Genomic DNA, 24,863 nt, shown 5'->3' on the forward strand with positions numbered 1-24,863 from the left:
CAGATAAAATGCAATAAGTGCACACAAAAAAGCTGTAATTCTGAAACAGGTACACATTAGGTTTAATCACACTAACCAAGCATGTTATTTTCTCAATCCTTGAATTCTTATATTTAAAAAAAAATTCCCCCGCAGTTATCAGCTCTGGCAACTTGAGGTCCTTCTGTTCATTATCCCAGGAAATGGCAGCATATTTAAAGGCTTTTTTGTCTCGTCCTGATCTAACCTTGGAGAGCAACATCTGTAGAATATTGTGAGTGCGCAGGCCATGTAGATTTTTTTATACATATAAGTACTTAAATAAGAAGCTCAAGGAGAGAGTTATATATAAAAGCCAACCACTGTGAAAGTCTGCAGACAGAGATGGCCATTTAGTAGCAGCATACAGAGTTCAGCTGTGTATTCTGTATGCTGCTAATGGGCCTCATGGTTGTGCAAGATAAAAAGTCCAAAGGATCGTCAAAGTCAGTAGGGATCAAATCCATCTAACAGCTGCTCGAACATTTCACTAAAGTGAAAAAAGCACCCTGTGTTTCCTGCCTATGATCCATTTGTCAGCTGTACTAGCACTTTTTAGTCTCCCTTTTAGTTATTTTTTATATTTAACTGTCAAACTATCAGTGCAAAATTAATAAAACAACAAAATAAATGATGCATAATGGCTAAGGCCTATCCAAAGATTTTTTTGCTACAAACAATCCTGTGAATGGCGTTTTGTTTTCTCTTTAGGGTTGCATGGTCAACACTGATCAAACTGTGAAGCCTTGAGCCTTCCACAGTGATGTAAACAATTCTCTAAAGCTGGCAGAGGGAGCTGAAGATTACACTGTGATGTATAGTGTTCATCTAAATTTAGTGCTGCTCTTATCATCAACCTTGGGCCTAAACTCCTCTCATAAGCAATACTTTGTGTCTGTTTTGATTAAAACCGCTACAGGGATGCCCAACGTTTGGCTACAGCAGCACCTTGGCTACTGTTCTGTGGTGTTAAAGGAGATTTGCTGAAGAGGCACTGCTGCTGAAAACTTTTTGACAGCAGCACAGCAGAGGGGCGAGTTGAATAAGCACATTTTCTTAACATTTCTAGCTGGACTTGATTTAAAATTGCTTCTGAGGAACGCATAGGGGTAAAGATCACTCCTGCAGAGACTACGGGGTCCAATTGCTGGTTGTGGTGTTTCCATGTTGGCTGCAGGTCATAGAGTATTTTTCTCCTTTTTTGAGACATTGATGATCATGCATATTGTCCAATAAGACACCATGTGGTACTAATTTAGTAACCTCAGTGGAAATGAATTCAGGTTTTGTCAAAGTAAAATCCTTGCAGTATCTGGTCTCCACCTAACCATTAAATTACTGATTGTAGCATGACTGGCACTCCATCTCATGGCTGACATTTGGGGTTATTTATATTATGATAGAGTTCACACAAATTCCAAGATGCACACATTTTTTCCTGCTTTTCTTTCCTGTCACTCCCTTCAGGGTTAGCAGGGAGGCACAATTCTCTATTCATCACAGGGCCCAAACCTGTCCTTGCAAATATTTCTGTCAGTGCTCTGAGCATGCTGTCCTTGGGTGCATGAGAGTGGACTCATTCAACAGGTCGTGATCTCAAGTTCTTTTCCTCGAGCAAATCCACAACAAAGCTGTCAATGGAGTTGGTCAGATCACTGCAGACAGATTGCTGGATCTGAACAGATGCCTGCCCTGGTTCATCGTAGAGCACTACAATATCGTCCTTGCTTGACATAGCATCTGGAGAATTCGCAGTTATGTGTGAAATGGCTCTGTGTGGATTCTAAGTATGTGAACAAAGCCTGCCAAATACAACTTCTGAGCTATTTTGCACAAAGTAAATGTAAGAGTCTATCTCTTAAATCTTGTAGTTAATGTACACTTATTGTCAGATAAGGGGCAGAGTGCACTGCTTCAAATATATAAAGTTATTTGAATCTTATCAGCATAGTAATGGGGCTTGACTAATACCCAGGCAAACAGGCATATATTGTAAAAGGAAACATTAAAAAAATGTACTGGTTTTTAGAAACATTTATTCCCACTGCTTTTTCCAGATTCATACCAAGGGACATTTGGTGTGAATGAGACTTAATTGCTTACCAAAGATGGGTAAATCGCTCTTAATCTGTGTCCCAGAAACTGTCCCAAAAAGGTCTTTATCTTTATAATCATTGCATGATCTTAACTCAACCACTTATGTAAGCCTGTCCCTGTATACAGTCTATCTGTATCTAATACATCCTGCATGTGATATTTGATTTGTTTGTTTTTTCAACTGAGAACAGCAAGAATTGTTGAGAGAAAATAAAGGGGATCGCAGTGTTCTATGCTCATGGCAAAAAGCCTTAAAGTATGTCAAAAGTAGTGTGTTTCTAGCAGATAGCGATGGTTTTCATCAACTGTCCTCTCAATACAACACAGCACAAGAAATGTGTGACTCATTCAACCATATGTCCTCCATCCCCAGCAATGACCCTGTTTCAGCACAAGTCTGGTGAGGCAGGGAGGCAAGAGTAACACATTCACTCTGCCAGATTCGGAAACAGCTATAATACAAAGAAGCACAGCGCGCATGCACACACACGCACACACACGCACACACACTCTAAATACACAAAAAACATGCAACAGCATCAATTATAAAATGATGTTTTAAAGCCCAAGTAGGAGGCTTTGTTTCTGTTCATATGTGGTCCTCTAGCTAGTGTGTTACAACAACAAAACAAACATTTTAAAGATTTTAAAGAGTTTAAATTTTTAAAAAAAAACAGTTTTCTTCTCTATTATTACAAGATCATCAACATTCCCAACAGGTACCTGGTTGTGGAGTCAGAGTTCCACATTGTGAAGAGCAGTCTCTTATGAAGGTCTGCCTCACTGACAACACTGAAAACAAAGAAAAGAAAATGAGTCTACTGGTCTCAAATTTTTAGAATATACTTGTGACTAACTTTGCACAAACATTTGTTTGGCACCAGTGACAGCTGGAAAGCCCACAACTGACAGTAAAAAGATGTGGATGTATAATGCAAATATAGACATGCTTTAATTTAAATATTCAGCACATCCAGTTATCCCTCCAGAACGAAAACATGTGAGGCTAGATGCATAAATTATGTGTACACACAAAAGCAATGCATTGCTGTAAAGAACTTTGTGAAGTCCATTGCAGCATGAGCACCATATGAATGAGTCATCGATTGCCCTTCTGTATAATGATGACGATGAGATTATATTGTGATTGTGGTTTGCAGAAATGTGATAAATTAGTGGTGCTGATGCTACAATTAGCCACAGCCATGTGTATTGACAGGTGTTCTGGCACAGTGTGTTCTAGCACCAATGCAACAAAGTCAACAAAATTGCATTTCATTTACCCCATTTCTCACTGAGGCACAAGTATTGATATGCAAACAGATGTTTGACGGCATTTCTAAATACATTCATGGCTAACTGTGGGAGTGTAAATGAGGCTTACACACTGGCGCCCAGAGCCTTACAATCCGTCTTACGCAAGGCTTTATAAATCTGATAAAAAGAATGAGTATATTTCTCTCTTTGTGCATACCCAAAGTTTTAGTTATGAATCTACACAGAGTTTGATGCATCTGGCCCCAGGTGTAATTGGTCAGGGATGCTCTATAAAATCTGAGTTAAGCAAAACTGCCTTACACCAAAGACTCAACTGAGAGTAAAATGACACTACACCAAATTATGACGTAAAATTTATCTTAAAGTGACATGAAACCCTTCAGGGAAACTTTGTAGAAATTGATTGCACACTTACAAGTAAAAGGTTTGTAAGAAGATGGGGTTTCTACACTGAGGAACCATCTGAGTCTTCTGTCTGCCACTGGAATCACTGTCTGGGATCATGCCAACCTGAAAGTACAGCAAAACAAAGGTTGTAGTAATAATAACAATAATAATAATAATAATTATAATAATCACTTTATTTATCATTCTTAACAACAGAGTTTACCAAGTTCTTTGACAAACAAAGCAAAAGCAGAAATAGGATATACAGAAGGCAATGCAACAACAAAAGCCCAACAGTCCTTCTAAACACAAGTGAGACAAAACTGAGCTACAGTTAGGATAAAACTGAAACAAGAGGACAAATATCACAAGATGCATAATGTCAACATAAAATAATACAAACAAATAGACGAAAACCAACAAAAGTAATAAAAGCAATAAAATCCCAATTAAAAGGAAATTAAATATATAAAACATTTATATTTTATAGATATAAAATATATAAAAAAATAAGAAAAAGGAAATAAAAAGAATTACATAAAACATCACATAACAGCAAGTCGAGGTTTTAAGAAGTGACTTCTTAAAACCCATTTATGCAAAATCTCCACAATTGTGTAACAGTTGTTTCGACAAGAGGTTTTTGGGTGTTTTCGGTTTTTTTTGTGTAATTCTGTACAGTGATACATACCTTAACATAAGAGTCACATGGCACCTGGCACTCTGGCACCATGCCCCTAGCCTCCAAAACTGTGAACACATACAAATAGAGCTGAATAAATGATTACTTTGTAGTCGCATTAATTATTAATTAATTATTAGGTCAAAATGTCACCAGCTACGAAATGAAATTAGACCCACAAATGCTGTACTCAAAATTGGGATTGCACATGTAGACCATGTGTGCATGTGTTATCGGTCCAGATAGTATGAAAATCAAGTTAGGAAATGCAGGATAGGACCCAAACGCAGACAACTGAGTGGTTTGGCTTATATTAACTGCAGTTGGTAACGTAATGTATTTTCACATGACACTACCATTGGATGCTACACATACTAGCACACATTATTACTAAAATAACTAGACTGACTATTGATTTCACACAGGACACAAACAAACACAGACAACAGGCTCGCGGGTAAAAGTCCAGAGTTAGTTTAACTTATCCACCTCCCCTCCTGGCCACCCTACACAAAATTTCTTTTTATTACAGTAGTCAAAAAGTGCCACTACCCAGTGCATTTTATACCGCTGCTAAGGGTGCCTCGGTGCATTGTGTCTGACACTGAGAACCAGTGACCAAGCATCAGTAATTGGCAAGTTAAGAGTGAGACATGTTGAGTAACAGGTAGGCAGGCAGGTTCAGTCCAGGTCCCTGTTAAAGGTGAGGTAAAAGAAGGCTCAAAAGCGAGGGTAAATTTGCCAAACTGGTGACATGGGAGTGAAAAAGGAAATAAGATGTTATCATCGGCCCATCATCATCAAGCTGATGATGCCTTCGAGCTGAAATGCATTAATTTTTGCCCCCAGTAATAAGACTATGTATCTGTGAGTGCGGTGTTCTGCTTTTTAAATTGAGAAAATATGACAAGGCTCCACATGTGGCTCAAAAACCTCATGAACAAAGAGGCTGGATATGAATATGACATATGGCATATGAAGTCTAACATCTCTGCCTTTGGGTGTTTTGTCGGGATAATGCCAGGTAAGACCAAAATGTCAATGTAATATAGATTAGAGGTCTATTTCAGTTGACATCAGACTCATTCTTCAGTAACACCTGATGAGTAATGTAAAATCTCAGAAGCTAAATGCAAGATACATCCAAAGCTTCAAATACACTTTGGGTCTACTATGAGAGATCATTAATAATGAAGACACAAAACACAGATGAAACATAAAAATTTAATGGGTTGTGGTTTTACATGTTCATCTTTATATGAGAAAACAGCAACCCTATAAAAAATAAGTGATTGTTGTATTGAGTTCCATTATCTAAAGAGGTATGTTCAATATCCTGCTCCCCTCATGTATGTAAATTGCAGCGGGAAAAAAAATACTATTTAGATATTTCATCAAATGTGTCAAGCAAGAGACAAGAGTGGATGAGAATATACACTGAGAAAAACATCTAGTTTGGCATCTGATGAGTAAATGGCCATTCACGCAGAGAAATGACAGAGGCACAAAAGACCTGAGAGAGGAGATGGAGAATCACAAACAAAAGTAGGAGCGTGCATGGCTTTGGTTGCTTGGAGACCAAAATAAATAACCACTTTTTTCGTTGGATTAATGTGCCCAGCTCCCATCACATCTACCTACGCCGTACCACGTTAATGGTTGACTTGTGATTTGAGAGGCTCTTTGCACTGTGCCATTCAATATTTTACTTCATATGTTGCAAATTATTTGTGCTATATCAATGAAGTGTCTTTGCTGTATCATTTATATATACATATCAAAGCCTAAAAAGCACCCACTGTATATACCTTTTATTAAAATTACAGCACAAAGTGTTTATCTGCAGTGTCTCTCTGTATGGACAGAAGTCCCTCCCCCTCCTGTGGACCACCATATAGACAGACAGAGTGCAACGCGTTGTACTCCGAAAGCCCCACGCACCGGGGGGGGGGGCGACTCTCCGTAACACAGCATGTAACTGAATGGTGACACACTGGCAAAATGGCAAAATGCTAAAAACATTAGATATCAGCAAGTCAAATGTATATTTTAGCACCCTATGTCTCCCAGAGAGGGACAGTAATAGTAAGCTTCAACCTCCTTCACTTCAGTTTCCACTTTTTTCCTTTTAGAAGTTCAATTTTTCGATTCAGACTTGGCATCATAACTTTCTCTCTCACTGAAGCTATGATGCCCTTTTGTTTCATACTGGGTTGTACTCACACAAGCAACAGGTTTTGCTTATTCTTTTGCTTTCCATCTGATTTAAAGACCAGGAATCGCTGGATAAAACACATCAGGTAAGATAAAGTAAAATTTCTTTATTCTGTATCTCCTCTCTACATTCCGAAATTTTCACAATTGCTGGATGAAAGGAGAGGATGAGAGGATAGAGTAAGTGCAAATTTTTAGACCTAGCGCAACTAACAATTCACTTAAGATTCACTTTCAGAGTGTGGTACAACATATAATCAAACTGAATATATATTCCAATAGCGCTCCAGTAACAGGTCTAAAAATATAAAATCAGTATTTGGAGGTAAATATTTTAATCATGCCTCCACAAATAAATACATGTGTGGGGAAACCCTGAAACGTCGACAAACTGCAACTTTTTTGACTTGCAAAATTATCTTTTAAATTGACAAACCTAATATGTGTAATTCATTGTACAATAAACACAGGTTAAAAAACATACTTGTCTTTTGATTGCTGTACATATTTCCTCTGAAGTAGGGGACAATAGAGGGGGAGGGACTTTTTGTCTCTTTTGGACTTACCGCTAACAACAAGTACTTCTTGCTCCTGGATGATTGACAGCTTCAGCTGACCTATTGAAAACAAGAGAAGGAGGGGTGACAGGTATAACCATTGAAGGTAATAGTTTAGAGTAAAGAATGCTTTAGTTTTGTGAATACATTTGTTTGCTTCTTAAAGAGATCAATATCACTCTCATTTCTGTTTGCTCAATATGAAGACAGTCAATTAGCTTAGCTAGCTAAGCACAAAGGCTAATTTTGTAGGGGGGGTTGTGCTGGGCTATTTTTTGGCTGCAGTGATTCCAGGTAGTCATTACAGAAGTAGTCCAGCACATAGCCCCTGTAAAACCAGCCAGGCTAACGATTTGCCTCTGCCTCCAGTATCTATGCTAAGCTAAGCAAAGCATATCCTGGCTGTGGCATTATATTTGACAGATGAGTGTCTTACTAGTCTTCCCATCCAAATTTTTAACAAGAAAACAAACAATGATATCTACCGAAATGTCAAATAATTCTGTTTTATCACAATTGATAACAGAGCATAGTTTTGGCATTAATGCAAAAGCAGCTTTCAGATTACCATGACGACATTTAATTTCACTCTCAAAAATCAAAATAATAAAATACCACGTGAATCCTTGCACGATGCTTAACTTAGACAATATTAAAGAACTGGAAGTAGAGGAGAGTGTGTGTGTGTGTGTGTGTGTGTGTGTGTGTGTGCGTGTGAGTGTGTTTGTGTGCATGTGTGCACGTGCATGCGTGTGTCTGTGTGTGTGTGTTCAACACATTTTAGTTGAACAAACCACCACTTGTTTTAAGGCTGAAGGTGTGTGTGTGTGTGTCTCTGTATGTGTCTTGTACACTGTCTATCATCTGTCACTTTTTCTTTCCCTCACTCACACTTTATCTTCCCATATCGCTCTCTCTCTCCTTTCCTGTAAGTCTCCTAGCGCTGCTGACGGCTCTAGGAGACTTGTTAGAAATGTTGACATGGCCACTGCTAACATTGGCTTTGTGCTATTCTAAATTAATCCAGCTCATAAGAGCACAGTCTAAAGCCAAAATGTGGGAGCCTCGTTGTGTGATAACGCTGCTGGCATTTCAGCGCTTGGGTACAAGGGATGTTTGTCGTTCCCACACTCAACTTGGCATAGTTTTGTGCTGCTGGCCAAAGTGGAAGAACAAAGGGAGAACACTGTTTGAAATATCTTCCTGGTACATCTATCCCTGAAGGTCGTTATGAAGCAGACGCAAAGAAAACAAAACAAAACAAAAATGATCTGAGTGAAACTGCAAGTATAAAGCAAACGGATAACAGTAAATGCAGACTGACAGTTTTAAGGACAGCCATAAGGACAATAACGTTAATACTAACTACTGGAAGTCCAAGATTGTAGAAAAAAAAACCATTTCAAACATACAGTGTTACAGTGGTGGTGTACTTTGTGCAGTAGTTAGGTCACTAAAAGCTGATAGTGTTATTTCTTTTTCAGGTTGTACATTTTGGAAATAGCTGTTCAATTTCAAAAACACCAAGTCTGTTCATCAGCAGCAAAATAATAACAATGCAGTAAAGCTAAATGTAAAGCAAAACAAAAGCTAAATCTTTTGTATTAAATGGCTCAAGAGCAGAGATTGCAAAACAAGTAGCAGAGCGTTATCTGACAAGACTTAATTGTCGGGTCAAATAAAGTCACTTCCTTTCCGCCTTCTTATCCTGTACTGCTGGGAAATGCATGTTGTTTAAGTGGACACAACATGCTTACAGTGTTGTTTAAATGGGTAAAAGGCATTCATCTTTGCAGTAAACAGGCAGCAGGACCCAGAGTTGTATTGATCCCATAATGGGAATTTCCATTATTCTTAAAAAATACTACAGGTGATCGTAAAGTCAACAGATAGCTACATTAGCATCATTCATAACATCAGCTCAGACTAAGAAAGGAAAACAATTAATAATTATCACTCATTTGGGGATGTTAATGATGAAAGATAAACATGCAAAGGTTTTCAAAGACAAGGGAGGAAGGAGAGACAAATAAGGAGGCACGAAAAGAGAAGGCAGCGGTCTCATCAGAAAGCAGATGGCCTGTGACAGTTGAACACCGACATTTTGGAAGCAGAGGTTAAAGCCTGTGAGAATAGGAGTGAATTAATAGAGCCTGGCAGACAAGACAGCACTCTGGGTCAATACATGCACAATTCAAAACACACCAACGACACATAAACTCATACAAAAGTTCTGGATACATGGTGACTATGCACAGAGCTCTGAAATGCTCTACCGCTGAATAAATCACTAGAATTTATGCGTGACTACCCAATCGGAGACATTTCCATCAAGGAGTAAAGTTCAACTGTCACAAGAAACTAAATAAATATTAAATGTTCTGTTCTACAAACACTGATGACCGAGGCGATTTGGGTCTGTATAAATGAAATTGACTTGACTTAGATATGCTACTGCCAATCTCCTGAAAATCTGAAGTTAATGTACACTTTACTGTCCCTTATTCATTTCTTAGTCTATGGCAGAGATGTCATCCCCAGCCATGAAGCAGATGTGCATGGCAGAATTTAGAGCAGGAGATGATCTAAAATGCCTGGCTTGTTCAGGTGAAAGATGGTCAAAGGTAAACAAGCCTTTGGTGTTAGGGAGATACAACCTTTACAGAGAGAAAGAGTCTATAATTGAAATAATGCAGAATAATAAAGGTCTACAAAGAAACATTCTATGGCAGCAGTGAAAAATAATGAGTTTCCACATCAATAAAAGTATAGAGACTGAAAGACGGGAAAAATAAAACGGATAAAATCAACTACTGGAGTTAAGAGAATATGTATTACTCTGACGACAAAGGACAAAGAGACTCAATTTTCTAGTGTCTGCATTTAACGTAGTCACAGCGCTGTAAAGACACAGCTATTCCCAAAGCTGCAAATTAAAAGATAACTTTCCTCAAATCCTTGTGTAATTTTAATTATTTGCTCTACTTCCTCTAACACTATAAAAACACAGTCACTGCCCCCTCTATCAATTTACAAATGTAATTGGTCTCCAGTTTGGGACAAAGCTGTGGATGGTTTCTGAGCTGACAGACATGCACTAAAGTCAGTATTACAGAAAGAATTCTGAATACTCAAAGTAACTAAATCAGCACATCTCTTGTTTTATTGATGTTGTTGTAAATCAGTGCAGTAAACATCCATGTTATACATCCATGGTATACAATGTACCATTGTTGGTTACTGTTTGGAAATACCCTCACAAACAAAAGTGGAGGTATAAGTCAGCCCCAGATTCCCTCTCGTTTGGCGTTTTGCCTCGCTATAATTGCGTTTTTCACTGCTGTGTCTTTTGGATGCCTGCTGCATATCATCTGGCACCAGGCTACCTAATTTTTACCTTTTTAGAAACCTTTTTAGAAAGTCCTATCTGAGCTCTGTGTGGGTACACCTGTAAATGTCCCGAAAACAGAAAATAAGAAGAAAATGAGAAAATGCAGGCAGAGGGCAGAGTCTCTGCATAAAAATAGACTGCCACACACATCTGTGGATCACAAGTGATGATTGAGAGAAATTTTCTCTGTATGAATCTGGACATTGTTTTTGAGAAGAATCCAGCATAGTATAGTGTATATTCAACATGATACTGCCCTAAAACTCAATATCAAGTAGTGTCATACTTAAATTTCCTTTCCTTAGAGTTGTTTGTTCCAGCAGTTCCAGCAATTATCTGTGTTGAAGAGGTGAGTCACATTTTGTTGTTCTTTTTTTTTAACATGAGCAGCCTTTCTTTTCTATTTAGGTTTGCATCATGTTTCTCAAATAGATGGTTTACATAAGACTTAATTTCAGTTACAGTACAATAAATTGCAGTGAAATCACGTCTCACCTCCAACTTCCAAGTACACCTTTTATAGATTGAGAAATTTGTCCAATTGTATGTGTGTGTGTGTGGGGGGGGACATGGTGGAGAAGGAAACTAAAGGAATGAGACAGACAGACATAAAAGGCCTTGAGCCACTATAAAAAGATGCAAGGCACTACAATGGTAATGACAGCGGGTCTTTCCCCTTCTGACTTCTCCCCTGCTGAGACTTCTGTTGTTCATATGCCAGCTCAATTAGGCCACAAAGTGCTGCCTGTCCAGTAACAGAAAATGAGCACAGCTGAGTCGGCATTAATCTACCATGAATTTTGTAACATCAACCACCTGCAAACAGGATACTGAATAATGTGGCTTTTAAATGCAAACTTTACACATAGCAAAACCAGTGTTGCAGTTAAGACCATCTAAACTGAGACCAAGACCAAGTCAGACCAAGACCGAGTGAAGACCAAGACCATGTCAATGTGAGTCCCACACTGCAGGACACACTTACAATAAAACGTGGAGCATGCAAACCATAGGCGCTCCTGAAATTGACCTGAAACACCCACATGAAAACACCTGCAGATAACAAAATATTTTCCTTCATTCAACTCTTTTATTGCCATAAACTGTATGTGTAAGTGTACCACGAGAAATGTCTCGATAAAAAAATCAACAGTCACTGCAGAGTTGAATTTTATGTATGGGAATAGTCCTTTGTTTTCTATGAACAAACAAATATAACTAATCACTAAGGAATAGTAATTAACTTCACCATCTTTATTCAACTTGTTTTTGCACTGGCAATTTTGTAATATCCTGCAGTTGTGGTCATGACCTGTCTTGAAATAAAATCCATAGTCCTCTTTGTCCAAGGCTGAGACAAGATTGATTAAAATGTGGTTGAGTCCGACAAGAGACTGAGACACTCATAAAGTGGTCTTGAGACCAGACTCGAGACCAAGAAAAACTGAGCATGTCAACACTAACCAAAGCACACAGACCCAAAAAGACAAACAACATATATACTCTTTGTTGTGGCTTACTTTGCAGTGCCAAAAGGGAAAAACAAAAATCTCATCCAGCTGCATCCATTTTGTCACATTTTGACAACAAAATGTTTTGAAATGTCCTCTTTGTCTTTGAAACAGGGGCTCTGTCGGTAATGCTGTAACTCAAGACAATGCTACATCACCGTGTCCCTCTGAGGCTTTAGTCGTGATGCTGATAACAATCGAGGGTCAACAAAAAACAAGGACTCGCAGGTCACGTCCTTTTCTTTTTTAAGGTGTCCTTACATTTTTTCCACATAAAGACACAATCAGGAATGGATTGAATAGTCTTTAATATTTTCTAAAGAGTACAGAGTGTAATCGTAAAATAAATCTTCAATTGAAACCCCAAAGAAAGGGAGAGAAGGCCGTACTCTAGGTCCTCCCTCTCCATCTCTCTCTGCTTTAATAGGCTTTTCGGCATCTCTATCACATTTACATTTGAAAACCTGCGCTCCACCAGCATCCAATAAGGCCAAGCCAGGGGACACTGTTGGTCTTTATGTGACAGCTAAAGTAGCCATTATCAGCAGAAAGGAGCAAGAAAAAGGCAGGAGTTAATCCATGTTCTGTAACATTTTCTGTGAGAACGGGAGCAATTTTGAAAAGTTGGGAAACTGCTGTGTATAGGATTCAAAGTTTTCATCTGGGGCGAGAGCCAATTCATCCCATTTGATCCAAGGTGGAACAAAGAGCAGATTAGATGAGAGACATACAAGGTGTCCTCTCATTTCCTTGCTGGATTTCTTTTAACAGGCTTGTTATATAACTCCGAAACTCACCTTCCTCTACGTATAGCTGCCAAAACCAGTGAGACAGACCTCTTGCTGAATTACCTAATCGGAGGAGTAGCTTAGATTTATTGTTTCCATTGAATTCAGACAGGGAGGCACCTATATATCAGATGCCAATACGCCTTGACAGACAGACCAGCAGAGCATTGTTTGATGATTTCAAAGAGAAAGGTCTGGGGGAATTCAGTATCTGGAAGACTGCACATTTCATATTTCTAAAAGGCCTTGGCCTGTGTTTAATATTTCATAATCTGAAATGCTCTGTGCACTTTAATCATGACGACAAGCTACTTCCATCAATTACACACAACCCTTGGCAGGCTTATCCATTCTGAAAAGGGAAAGAGGGATAATTGATCCATGCGCAGGGAAAAATATGGAATAAAAATACAAATAAGGTGAACTCGAAGACTAAACCTGACACAATCTTTTTCTGTTGGCAAATTCCTTATAAATGTAGTAAACAAAGGGTTAACTGAGTGTGAGTCTACAAGTAGAAGAGTTCGAGAACCTGTGGTGATTGTCTAAAGGGCATCCATTGCTGAGAGACTGCATGTAAAAAAAAAAATTTAAAAAAAACCCCAAACTTGACTCACAACACCTTTATTTTAAAAGTTATGTCAAAGTGTTTGTTTGTTGTCACTGAGCTAGATTCTGAAACTCTTAAAATGTGAAGTCTGCAGTTATTAAATGCTGAACAGGTTTGGGGATTTACATTATCTTAGATACTTTATGACAAAATAATCTTTGCTCTTTTGGTGACATATAAAACATATAAACACTGGTTTGGAGCTGTTATATTAAAAGATGCCAGATTTACCTTTTTTTCCATAGTCATTTTCTCTAGCAGCATCTCTGGTCTTTGTGGGTAATTTGATAAATGGTTGAAAATTCACTATCATTCCTCATAAATACTGATAAGAAAGAGTTCAAATAAAGTACAGTAATTTCTTAAAGCTACATTTGGTAACTTTTATCATATTTGCTGACACTGTCACTATATCCACACATTATTAAAAAATGTTCCTCTTCTCCTCATGGTGCTTTTACTGGCATTTGCCAGAATCCACCACGGCTGAACGAAAACTAATCAGAGTAGAGAAGTCTGTTAGGCAGCTGTCAATCTTGTCAGTCACTGCTCGTGAAGTGCCGTCAAACTGCCAAACTAGGCAGCACTGATCAAATATGAATCAGGATTCTGCTGCTACATTGCCATAGCCTCAAATGTTTTCAGAAAAGTATTTTAGGGCACTTTCTTGTGCTTTTGGATTCTTGCAAATGGCATTAAAGCATTACAATAAGAGGAGAAAGAACATGCTATTTTTCACAGACTGTCTCATGTACATCTGTGTGGATATAGTAACAGTTTCAGCAAATACGACAGAAGTTACTTTTTTAAAATAACCAACTAGCTTTAAATGAGGTGAGTGTGAGTGATTAATATCCCTTAAAATTTAAGTCTGACAAACCCTCTTTATTTTTTTGTGTTTTTCTATCTATTCTCTAATGTCTTATCTCTCGTTCGTCTCTTCTCTCTCTCCTTCCATCATCATCTATAACTTTTCACAGCCTGAGTCAGGCATTGCCTCAGACTTTAGGCAGTGGTGCAGTAATCAACTCTACAGTGTGAGCACCACTGTCAGATAAAAAGTAGCAGAAGACACAAAAGCTGAACAAAGAAGAAACTTAGCTCAGACCACCCAGTCAGTAGTTACACATCAAAACTTGTCAAGTCACTTTAAATTTCTGAGCAGCAAACTGGGCCATTTTCTAACAACAAAAAAAACATTTGTGGCCTAGTTGTTGCTTGCCTCGGAGTATGCCTTTGAATGTCTGTAAAGTTGTTTACATGCCTTTTTGTTGATTGCAGTGTCTGTGTTACAAAAAAACTCTTAAGTGATGAGAACAAGCGGAAAAGAGTGCAGAAGTTGCAACCACCTGCACATTCACAGTAAATCAACAAGTCTTTTGCTGCAACAAACTGTATGAATAAAGTGCTATCAGTTAAAGAAATATTGGGGATCAAAAACTGCCATCAAATACTCAACCAAAACATGAAAAACTGCAGGTTCAATTTGTAGAAGGGAAACTATACTGATGATAAGCAGCAAATGCCTACAGGGAAGTGAAAACATTAGGTCCTGACCAGGTTGGTGGCTGTAATTCACTCTTTGGCAGTGAAAAATCTTTCCCTGAGGGTGACCACAGACACACTTTACCAAACAACAGAAGCTTTCTGGAAGAAGTCAAGCTCATGGCAAGGTTTGACCCAGTTCTGAAAGGGCACAATGTCAGAATGAACTCAGTGAGTCCCCAAGTGGGAGGATTGTGCACAACATGACGCCACATATCAGAAATCAAAGTATAAACTTGATTGTTTTAGATGTAATGCCAGATGTCAGGCATGCAGAGCAAGGCTTGTTAAAACCACGTTTAGATGCCACAAATTATTTAGTGTGGTCCACAGAGAAAAGCTTGTGATCTACTATAAACTACTAAACAAAGCAGCATATAGATACTCAGACGCCGACATTATATAAACAAGATGGGAGAGCTTGGTAAAGAGACTTTTGGCAGTGAAGGAGAAAGTTACTGGTGCTACATTAACACTGAAGCACAGTGCTTAGCTGATATAGGGGTTCCTTCTCTGGGTCAGTGCTACGAAAAGGCAAGCCCAGCTCTAGGGTGCATCTCACTCAGTAAACTAAATATAGAAATACCCTATTGTCCTCCAATCATTTGAAATATCAGTAACTCTCGCGCACATTACAGCAGTCATTGTGTAGACGTGGCGCTTCACAATAAAAATATAAATTCTCTGATGCTTTACAACAAAGCTGTGTGGAAATGAATCCCCTGAATAGGCCTTTAAAGTCAGCCGCAGTCAGGACATCCCCTTAGACCTCTTCCTGACACACCCACATATGCATCGCAGTCATAAAATTAAAAGCTCTAACCGCACCACTGTAGTACCTTTTCCATATTCATTTGGGTGGACAGGTAAATACTGGATAATGAATGGGTTTTTTTATTCTTAAGGTAAACAGTGCAACCCTCCTCTGGTCCAGCTTAAATCCTCTATAAATGATTCAGGGTGTCACCAGATAAGGAGGGGCAGCCTCATTACCAGACCAAAGGACTTGTTGCTACATCTGAGCCTACCTGCTGCTGCGCTAGTAATACGCTTCTCTTGTTAGACACGCTGCAGGATCAAGTGTCTGTGCTGGCAGACCTATGTGAAAAACTCCTTTATATGACCCGGACACATTCCTTTACTGTCACTATGATGGTTTAGACAGACAAACACTCTTTTGGTACTTCTTTGGCTGATGCTGTGATGAATGCATGTCAAAAACCTCTTAACTACCACATACAACAGTCTAAAACTACTATCTATTTTGCTTTTAACTAAAGACTAAAATGAATAAACCTTACCATGGGCACTGAGGAGGAAGGATGGTGTCTCAGGTGAGTTGGCAGGGGGTTTCCGCAAGTAAACTCGGAGACAGGTCATCTTGGAGAGAGCATGCTAACTGCCAGTGCAGACGAGCTGGATTCAGCAACTACAGGGAAGAGAGTAAATGAAACGTGATGCTTGTTTGTGTGTGTGTGTGTGTGTGTGTGTGTGTGTGTGTGTGTGTGTGTGTGTGTGTGTTTGCGTGTCTGAAACAGGTGTATTGTGTATGTTGTTAATATCAAAGTTTCAAAGTATCTTTTTCATATTTTTATTGCAATGTTTCTAATCTGTATTTAGTTCTTGACTGTTGCAGTAATTTGCCTTTCCCTTTTAATATGTTTATTGTATGTTTAACGCATGCACCAGACGTATGCACCATAAAAAAATTACTGGGTAATAAATCTTACTCTGGTTGTGAGTCTTAAGCGTGCAGTTAAAGGCAAAGAGAGGGAGTACAAAGAACAGGGATTTTAAAACATGTTAAAAATGTACACTTCATGCTTCAGCCAGTGATAGGATGTGACCTGTTAATTGGACTTGCAGTTACAGCAATCAACTATTTTGTTTTCCAAGCATCCTGCTGGAACTAGCAGTACAGGATAAATTGCTATAATTCACTACTTCAGTCTGCACAGTAGATATAAAAACAGATATATGTTATTTTAAATAATTTCATTATATGTTACATGCACAATACGCACCAAGTTTCAAACACTATCTTTCTATATACTGAATCACGGACACTCCACAGCTTCCTCATTTACAAAAGTGGTATCGCCTCTGGCCAGGATTTTATAATTATCTGCCCTAAAAGTGGACTAAATGTAGTTTGTAAAGGACATACAGTTCTAGCAGCATTATTCATCTAACCATTGAGCATCAAAGAATCTGTTATTAGATTAATGCAACAGTAACCCATTGCCATAAAAGCTAATTCTGCAGGATATTTTGGATATTTTTGATTAATTCTGTTTGATCCAGTTGTGTATTGTTACTAATGAGCAGTGGTGGAAAGTATTGTACAATTTTGAGAGAGTTGTACTTTACTTGAGTCTTTCTATGTTGTACTACTTCATACATCAACTTATTTCAACATTGTACTTTCTTGGAGATTCAGATCACGAATGCTAAATCTAATCAACAACTGACTGATTCATTATAGATTATGACTTCATTGATCCCCAGGAAAATGCATAAGCTCCCTGGTAGTATATAAAGTATTTAAAATTGGCTGCATCTTTACAAGCTGCAACACTGATTGATGTACAAAATAATGTATCAATAGCTATAGTCAAATCTATTAATACGTATAATTCTGAAATGGGCCTTTCTGCATAGTATACTTACTTTCGGTAATTTAAGTATATTTTAAGGATGAAACTTTTGTACTTTTACTTAAGAACATTTTGGAAAAGCTGGCACCCAGTTCACCTGGAACAGCGGGCGCCCCATGTACAAAGGCTGTGTCCTTGCCACAGCGACCTAGGTTTCGATTCTAACCCCGGCCCTCTGCTGCATCTCATACCCTCACTCTCCCCCTTCCACACTATAGTTTCTGTATACATAAAGGTTTTGAAATTTTGAAATGGAGGATTATTACTTAAAACACAGTATTTCTACATTGTGATACTGCTACCTTTGCTGAAGTGAAAGATCAGAGAACTTTTTCCACCACTGCTAATGAGCCACCTTTCAGTGAGAGATCAAATAATACTGTTACAGGAAAAAAAATGCTTTCTGTTATCATACAGCAGCTTCCTGGTTTTCTACAGGCTGAATAGTGTAGCACCATTTGGAGCCGACCAATGACAATATGGGCTATGTTCACACTGTACTGTTTACAGATGTACTCGGCAGCTGTCAGATGGATTTATAGTTATTTGACAAATGTACACAGACAAGAGTATAAATAAAATGTGACAGCCCAAGGTTAACTTAACAATGCCTGCTTAGTTTTCAAGGATTGATCTGGTGGTTCCCAGTGGAACCTTAGGTCTTTCTTTAATAGTTGCTCTGACCATTGAATGTCATAAATTAAATTACAACATCATTTATTAGATTTTAAAGATACTATTTAGATTAAACAATGCTCAGTGAGAACACAGGTGATATTCCATATTAACTTTGCCAACAAGGAACAGACGACATGAACAAAGGCAGCTTACAGCTGCCTCCAGAGCAAACAACAAAAATGACAGACAAAAAAGCATGTTTTTAAACACACAGATTAAATCACCAGTGGCTGATTACTGTAGAATAGATTCAACTAAGCCAGTGTTGTGTTTGTGTGGCAATAATCCAGATTACTTTACAGCATGACTTAACACACCTCTGGGTGAAATGTGACACAACAGCGATAGCTACAGCACATTATTTTGACATCTTTCCCAGTGGCAGTGTACCAGTAACCCAGAGATGAACTTCTCTGCTAATCCTGATTACCACACTGCCCACCCACCAAGAAAGCACACAAATCAAGCTTTATTTAAGGGAGATGAAAAAATGTGCGGACTGAATACTGCTTACCACACACTCGAGTCCAAATTCAAATCAGCAAGTATTGTGCACACGGCATGTTCACAACAATAGCATGCACTTAGAGCAACTATTTTGGGCTGACAAAATATATATCTACAATTATCTCTTTCTCCTGCCTCTCGTCCCTTCCTCGGGACTTTTGAAAAGTCATGATCCTTTTCCTTTTTCCTCTCATTCTGTCCTTCCACAAAAAGCCCCCGATTCATTTGGTTCTTATCAGTTATAGTGAAGGAAAAACAAAGGAGTTTACTGAAACTCATACTTTGTTTCCCTGAAGGGGAAACTGGACAGATACTGCTACTGTGGCTTGGCATGGTTTGTGTTCAGGGACACAACTGAACTTCCATATGTCAGTCCCCCACAGAGATACAAAATAAACACACTGTTTAATGCAAAGTCTGTCCAATTTGTATTGTTTCCAACACCAGTCTATCAAAACAAATCAAGGTCACACAACTCTTTTCCAATAAAAACTTTCTATATTCCCCAGTGATTTTCACTATGTTGCAATCACACAGCACAATAACAGTGCATTGTATTAGCATCAACATATGTTGAATTTGTTTGGATTTTTTTCTTCTTATAAATCAGGGCTTAAAACACTACTTTCCAATAACATAACTTTTATATTAATCTGCAACTATTTATTTGCTAGCTTTTGCTTGTTTGCTTGCTTTAGCTTCCTTTAGTGTTTTTTCTTCCTCCCAGTTTATTTATTCTATGTCTATTAAATGCAATTTTAATGTTTTCTTTTTGTATTGCATTTAATGTATTTCCATGCCCCTGTAAAGCACTTTGAAGTGCCTTGTGTCTGAATGGTGAAGTATAAATAAACTTGCCATGCCTTGCATTGCCTTCTAAATGTCAAATAGATTCATGAAACTTTTTAAGTGTTGTCTCTGCAGATGAATGTCATTTCCTTCCATTAGTAAGTCTAATAAGCAAAGTTACTGCAATTCACATTTAAGCACATATGCGAATGTATTTGCTATGTTTCACGACAAGAAAAGAGATTTGATAGTTAATAAACTCATGGCCCGCGCTATTTATCTTGTATGTATCAAACAGCCTAGTGCAAAATAAGGTATGGGAACTGGTTATTAGATGTTACAGGGCAACATTTATTGGGATTTACAGGACTTTTTTATTTATATTGTTATACACAATTGATTTATTAAAAATGTATTTGAGTTTTAATACAAACTATAAAAAGAAAACTTCCAAAGGGGGACAAATATTGTGGTTGGATGCCCAGAGTTGGTCAAAGGATGACTATTTGCCTACCACAAGCAGTTTTAGCCCCTGAATGACCAATATCACAAGCAACAAGTGTGAATTTGACCACAGTGCCCAAAAGATATTTTTAGCAAAAGTTCCCGTGTCCCTAATAGGAGCGAACATGATAAGTAAGAGCAATGTAAAGAAATACAGTTTGTGCAAGGCAGTGAAGAGTGAGGAAGGGGCAATATCAGGTGCAACTGGAAGAGGAAGGTAGCCGCAAAGGAGACTTAATTAAGATAGTAGAGATAAATAGTGAGCGGAACATGTTCCTCGGAGCGATGAGTTTTCAATTTGAGCCGGAGGATTGGGGATGACTGTGCAGTTTTGACTGGGGGTAAACTGTGAAAGGAGAAGCGAGAGGGCTGTGTGCAAAGAGATGTCCAGATTGCCCTAAGGGACAGCTGAGCACCTGCTGGTAGCAGACTGGAGCGCACGGCTGCTTTATCAATTAAGTGAATGACACACTATATAATTAAATACACAACTGGTAACAATCAAAAGAGATCAGGGTGTGAAGCACTGACAGACTAGATGCAGAACAAATGCTTAATTATAGATTAACTAAAAATAAAGGCAATAAAGTTGATGATTAAACAGACTTTGTAATGCGTTCTGAAATGCAACGGATGAAAAGGAGATTCAACTAAAGCAATTCTAAATATCTAAGTGCTGTGCTGGTATGTGACAGCCATTTTTCACTATTTTTGGAAGTTTTATAGATCGATGATGATCAAAAAAATCAGAATTCAATCAAAATTTATTGAAAAGGTACATTTAAAAACAACAGCTGACCTAAGTAGTGTCCTATCAAATATAACAAAGCCTGTAAAACACAAAACAAACTTATAAATGCAATAACACAACTATGAAATAATGATTAGTTGCAGCCCAACCAAGTTTACAAAAGAAATTGACATCTTTTGTAAATTCTTGTAAAGTCTCAACTTAGTATTTAAGTTATTATTGACTTAATATTGACCATAGATATTAACTCCTCGGCACATAAAATGCCCATGTTCTGCAGAATGGACACAAAAACAATTACAGTCTATCATTTTGGCATAAAACTGCACAAAAATGTGTATATTGCAACACACCTCATACTACAGTGCTATAGGCATAGAGCTATTATCTTGTTATTAATAAATATCTTGATTATCTGGCTTTTCTATATAACTTATTAAATCAGTGATTATCCATTTTAAAAATTATTGAAGGCAAATGTTATCATGTTAAAAGGGGGGGTCTATTGAGTAGCAGTAGTCAGTATTAGAATAGCTACTTCCTACCACCTCTGGCACCAATGAAGGGATATTGCCCATTAATCATTTCTGACACCTTAAATTTCTTTGAGCAGCATTTTGTTTCCTGCCTTGAACCTGGTCTTGTTTTCTAAATGTGCAATCTCTTCATCCAAGCAGCCCCATGAATCCGTTATTCTTTTCAGGATGACATATTGCTTTTATGAGGCTCAGAAATGGCTCAGAGGGGTCAGGCTCACAGACAACACTACAATGATGCTGTAAATCCTCAGGGGTCTATAAAGCAAAAACTCAGCTTACTTTTGGGCCTATTGCTTGTGGGATTCTCAGTGTTCCTGTCCTGTTTGTTTGATATGTCAATGTGAGCTACTAACTATTCAGTGTGGTAATACAGCAAATTTTGGTCTTAGAGTGAAGTCCTTTTCAATTTTCTTTGTAGAACAGCAGAATATGGGGGGAAAAGCTTATTTATACTGTACTCTTTACTCCTACACATTTATTAGACAGGTTTAGTCACAGGTAACAAGAAATGCAAAAAAATTACTAAACTCGACTTGTGATCTAACGCGCAAATATGAATCAAAACAAGCAACATGACAATCTAATTTGCTGTCTGAAAGTTATTAAAAGAAAGGCCAGCATCTAAGCGACAGGCTTCACTTTTTAAATTAGAGGCTGAGCTCAAGAACACAGCAATCAACAAAATGCTTTCAGTAAGCACAAAGAGCAAGTACAAATAGATTGGGGGCATTAACAACCTCAAAAGGACATCTTTCTCCCATTTCATACCCACAGTTGCCAGAGGTGGCCCTGAATGTAAAAGGGCACACTGAATGGCAGTTACTTATCATTGCTAAAATGTGGAACCAATTTTCAGCCTACCATTTTTTAAAAAGATTTTCTAACTGTTTTTTATTCTTTACAGCTATACTAAGCTATTTTCCATTACCCTCAGAATAACACCTACCTACCTGTGCACAAGTGAAGATGACTATTACTGCAGTAAGTACAAAATATGCAGAGGACAAATCACCCTTAAAGATGTATCTGTTTTGCTATTTATAGAGATTAAACATCCCACAAAGTCAGAAAGTAACTCACGTGTTCATTGATTCATTCATTAATTCATTTGTAAAGGGGCTGAAAGTGTCTACAGAGGATTTAGCTGATCCAGGTTTGTTCACTTCGCTCCTGCTATATGCAAAAACTGCTGATGGTGCAGGAAGTTTTGATGGTATGTGGCTTTGTCAATGTATATTCCAATTAAAGATTACATCTTTATCGTCCCATGTTCCATTTAGTATATCTGATTCTGGGTACATTGTCGCATTTATTGTAGCTCTGTTACATTTATTGCAGCTGATCTTTTCCTGATACAGTATTATGCAACTTTTTTATGCAGTGAAAAATGAAAGGGAAATTCAATACATTTTGCAAAATACCCTGTGTATTTACCAAAACTGAAAAGCAACTCCTCATTCTAAAAAAAAATGTATTTCCTCCATAAATGTATGTGTGGAACAACAGGCATTTGTGTTGCATGTTGTGTTCATGATATCCTTTTAAAGTCAGTTCAGTTAGTTTGTAAAATATGCGCTCTTTTGTCTAAATTTCAATATATTACATTAAAATAAAACTACATCAGAAACAGCCCCCTGAAAACATACAGGTTCATACTTTAAACATCCTGAGGAAATCCAAGCAATATTTAATACATTATTGGAAGTTTTAACAAAAAAGACAATGGTGCGCCCTACTGGACATGTTATGAAATGCAATTTTTAAGTGTGTGCCATGAGCACTATGTATTCAACAAGCTATTATGCTGTACCTACTTACAAATTGCCGCTCCTAATGGTAGACCCACACGGATAGAATCAAAAACATGTCGTGCAAGTTACAACTGCATAACAAAGTGAATCCAATGCATGCATCTTAAATGTTGGCTTATTTCAAATGTGACAATGTGCATACAAATTTATTTCTGCAAATATATTTATTTTAGAACTGCAAAAAAAGTATCTCAGGTTTCTTGTGGTAGACGGACGCCAGTTGGTTCCTGCAACCTCTACATGTAACCAGTAGATGTCACAACTTACTACTCATCTCTATAACTGTGATGCAGTCCTTTAGGGTATTTGTGTGTTAGAATTCAAATGTTGAATATTGTTTCACTACCCTGCTACAATATTGTTTTAAGCACAAATGTTATTGGAAAATGCAGGGGATGGAGGAATCAGTCTGCAACTTATACATTTTCATTAAGAGACTTTGTACTTCTGCAAAATGAATGAACACAATAAAATGCACACATGCACAGTTAAATCAAATTTAAAATATAATGGCAAGCTAACAAAGAATAAATGTATTGTCTGACTGGACTCTGGTAATTTTGGAGGCTGAAGCGTTATAAATTGTTCATTTGGGTGAACACACATTTAAAGTCATCTTCCATGAATTAAAGAAAATGTTTACCTTGTTTCCCAAGCTGCAACTCTTGGACTTAAGAATCATTTCAATCACCGACCTTGCACCTGCAAACACACACACACGCACACACACACACACAGGTGGTCTGATAAATACTACCTAATTTCCAATTGCTTTAAAAATCTTCCGCATAGTTATGACATTTCATAAACACTCATTAACATAACTATAAACTTTCTATAAAGTTTGGTTGTGCACTCTTTTAAACTCAGTAATACATCTGCTAGACAACAACCAATGGTGAAATAGTTTTTTATGATTTTAACTTATTTTACAAATAAATAAATAAATAAGATGGCAGCCGAAAAGGACAAGCCTTTTTTCTCGCCAACAGCAAAAAAAATAGAAATGTTTTTATCATAATTGTAATGTTTAAAAATAAACTAAAGGATTAATCTGAATTCATTTTCTGATTGATAATGCACCTTTCAGTTCCAGTTCAAGGAGACGTCACTTTCTGTCGCCATCTTCGTTTGCCTTAACTAAGAATTTAGTGGCGCCTTAAAAACATACAGCCAGTCACTTTAAATGGGCATTTTTGTTCAAGTTAAAAGTTATTTGTATCCTGAACATGTTTCAAAAACACCCATTACAGCTTTTCCACCGCTCACCTTGGCTTTTTAAACGCTAACTTGCTTTAAGTAATTAGCTAGCTTATTATCAATGCAAAAACGTGTGGCACTGCTGTCACTCATAACCTACCTTTTTACTTGAAGTAGAAAATGTACTTTGGGGTGAAACGGCGACTGACGACAGTTTTCAGTGTCTTAAGTGAGAGAGACTTTTTTGCTAACACTGCGAGGCACTGACATTTACTTTAATTTTTATTTATGCTTGATAAGGTTGAAACTTTGTCGTGGCCCGTTGGCTGGTTGGCAGCAGAGCCCCTTA

At 37.8% G+C, this 24,863-nt stretch overlaps 1 protein-coding gene across 1 annotated transcript in view; it reads right to left on the bottom strand.

Annotated features, from left to right (window-relative positions):
- rgs3a (regulator of G protein signaling 3a) overlaps positions 1-16,473 on the bottom strand; it is a 165,497-nt gene extending 149,024 nt beyond the window's left edge. The window contains exons 1-5 of the mRNA XM_042509299.2: positions 16,380-16,473; positions 7,243-7,293; positions 4,472-4,530; positions 3,809-3,903; positions 2,839-2,907 (exon numbers count right to left, since the gene is read on the bottom strand). Coding sequence (XP_042365233.2) covers positions 2,839-2,907; positions 3,809-3,903; positions 4,472-4,530; positions 7,243-7,293; positions 16,380-16,458 — 353 coding nt within the window. The 5' untranslated portion in view covers positions 16,459-16,473. The remainder of the gene's footprint in view (positions 1-2,838; positions 2,908-3,808; positions 3,904-4,471; positions 4,531-7,242; positions 7,294-16,379) is intronic.
- Between the last annotated feature and the right edge of the window lie 8,390 nt (positions 16,474-24,863).

This window comes from Plectropomus leopardus, chromosome 20 (assembly GCF_026936395.1).
Source record: "Plectropomus leopardus strain MGB_pleo_1.0 chromosome 20, ASM2693639v1, whole genome shotgun sequence".
Classification (NCBI taxonomy): domain Eukaryota; kingdom Metazoa; phylum Chordata; class Actinopteri; order Perciformes; family Serranidae; genus Plectropomus; species Plectropomus leopardus.